At 37.3% G+C, this 2,576-nt stretch overlaps 1 protein-coding gene across 1 annotated transcript; it reads right to left on the reverse strand.

Moving 5' to 3' along the window:
- Positions 1 to 208: 208 nt before the first annotated feature.
- Positions 209 to 1,077, reverse strand: LOC140140377 (toll-like receptor 4). The gene is made up of 2 exons (XM_072162137.1): positions 1,005 to 1,077; positions 209 to 699 (listed from the first exon to the last, which is right to left on the reverse strand). Exons 1-2 carry the CDS (start codon positions 1,075 to 1,077, stop codon positions 209 to 211), a joined length of 564 nt encoding a protein of 187 aa, XP_072018238.1.
- Positions 1,078 to 2,576: the final 1,499 nt, after the last annotated feature.

Below are 2,576 nucleotides of genomic sequence, written 5' to 3' on the forward strand. Positions count from 1 at the left end.
GAAAGTCAAAGTAATAAAAAACCATGTGTGTATCTCCTGTCGTCTCATGTACATGACGATTAAGAAGAGTACGCCTATCATACTGAATATTATAATCAGGATGGTATACGGCAGACTCATCTGCCCCGGGATATAGATGCTCAAGTGCGCCGTGCAATCCAGTTCGTCCGTCAATGACGCGATCGACATCCCCGTTAAGTTGACGTTATCAGCCTTGAGACATATCAATCGAGTGCTTGTCCACGATGTGGACTTTTGTGTCATTCAACCAAGTCCTGAATAGCTCTAGATCACAATTGCAGTTGAACGGGTTCCCCGTTAAATTGATTGACAGCTGATTTCCAAAGCTGTCCAAGGCGGAGAGGAAACCTTGCTCATCTGTGATCTCTTCTATCCTATTCATGCTCAAATCTATATAGTTTAACTCTGGCATCAATTCAGTCTTGAAGGTTCCCTTTTGGATATATGTTAAACTACAGTTCCTTAACGATATCCTCTCCACCACACTCCTCTTACCACCATCAAATAAAAACAGATCTCGCCCTATCACACCAAAATCATTATCATCCAGCCGCAGCTCCTGTAAGCTTTCAAAACTTGAGTGTGTGAATGCTTTGGTTAAGTTGCTGATGATGTGCCGACTGTCTTGAAATGCATTCCGTAAGCTTAACACTTGCAATTCTTTCAAACCGTTAAAACCTGATATGCATCAACAAATGTGGTCAGATTATTAGTATCTAAAATAAGTTCCTGCAGTGAAGGCAAGTCTCTATGATGCAGAGACCCCGGTGAAGCAAACTTTTGTATATTATTAGCTGTCAAGTTTAAAACAAGCAAATCTTTGAGGTAACCAAACTCGGTTTTGCTTTCGCGTAATTTTGTCTTATTGCATCCGGTAATAGTCAACGAGACAACTTCGCTTGGTATATTATCCGCAAGCGGCCATGTGTTGTAGTAGGTGATATTTTTGCCTTCGCATTCACAAGTCACATTTTCTAACTCACAATTTTCATTGTCTGCCGTTGCTATGTGTAAACACACTGATGATAACACCAACCATGCACTGATGAGCCACATGGTGAAGTTTAACACAGTTTTATAATCCTTGAACGAAAAACGATTTTACTTGTTATTCCAAGACAGGATCGATGACTTGTACTGTTTGTTCTTGAGACTGTTTGTTCTTGATATGAGAAGACTGACTGGCGGTGGCTGGCAGGCTAGAGACGATGTGGGTTGATGAGGTTCTAATAAAGAAATTGTAAAGCAAAAACAAACATGTTATATTAATTTTATACAATCAAAAAATTTGACAAGGGAAGAGGAGAGAGAAGAATATTCTGGTTGCAACCATAATGTAATTTTAGGCTATGAGGCTAGATATAACACGAGTTTATTACTATTATTATTTCCTCTTACTTAATAAACATTACTTAATGAACATAAAATAAAAAGAAATCGATAGAATTAAAATTCTACAACGGTTTACCTGGGGTTCGAACCCACAATCTATGTACCCATAGTCTAATGCTTATACGACTGTGCTATGATTCGTTGTGCCAGAAAGGTGTTTGTTTATGATACTTATTGATTACGGAATAAAGTGCATACACACAACATACTATTACTAGTATATTAGTACTAATAAATACAAATATAATCCTAACCCTAACCCTAATCCCTAACCCTAACACTAACCCTAACCATAACCATAACCATAAGCCTAACCCTAACCCTTACCCTAACCCTAACCATAAGACCCTAACCCTGACAATAATGAACCCGTGCCTCGGACTATGCGGTTAGTGATATATTATGCCCATTATGGTTGCAGAAAGAAATTAACATGCTGGACCATGAGGCTGGTACCCCATGGACCATTGGTACATCGTAGGCCATCATTAGACTGTATTTTTGCCAATATTTTGATAAAACAATGAATGCTCGTAACATTCTTTATTTTAACAGAATATTGATTTCAAACTTGGTCAAGTGTTCTCAATGATTTCCAGATAATGTATGTTCACTGTTCAGTTAATTAGCTAGCCACCTTAATTCGCAAAATTAGCATTAAAGCAAATTAGTTTTCAAATTAGTTCATATAATATGATATGCAAATTAGATGGCAGCTAGGCAGGGCTTATATTAGTATGCATGAACCAGGAGCTAAAATGAGCTCCTGGTCCCAAAGATAGCTCCTGGTCCTATAGTTTGTAGTTTAAAATATTGTATATACCAGGAGCCAAAACTGGGTATCTCACCATGGGGTAAAAAAAAGCCTGGGTGCCTGGTTAATATAAGCCTTGCAGCTACAGCTAGACAATTTACATTATCACTTTGACCAAGTTTTAAGGCAAAATTCTGCAAAATTAAAGTACCCTAAAAGATTGATTTTGATTGCATTGATTTTGAGCAAAATATATGCCAAAAATACATTATTTTTTGTTTGTTTGTCAAATACATCAAGCATGTAATAATTTTATGTTATTGTTAATTTTACTGTCAAAACTAGAGTGACAGAGTCATACTCCACAGTCCACATCTCCTTGCATTCAACTGTTCTTTTTTTTCATGCT

The sequence above is a fragment of the Amphiura filiformis genome, chromosome 19 (genome assembly GCF_039555335.1).
Source record: "Amphiura filiformis chromosome 19, Afil_fr2py, whole genome shotgun sequence".
Taxonomy (NCBI): Eukaryota; Metazoa; Echinodermata; class Ophiuroidea; order Amphilepidida; family Amphiuridae; genus Amphiura; species Amphiura filiformis.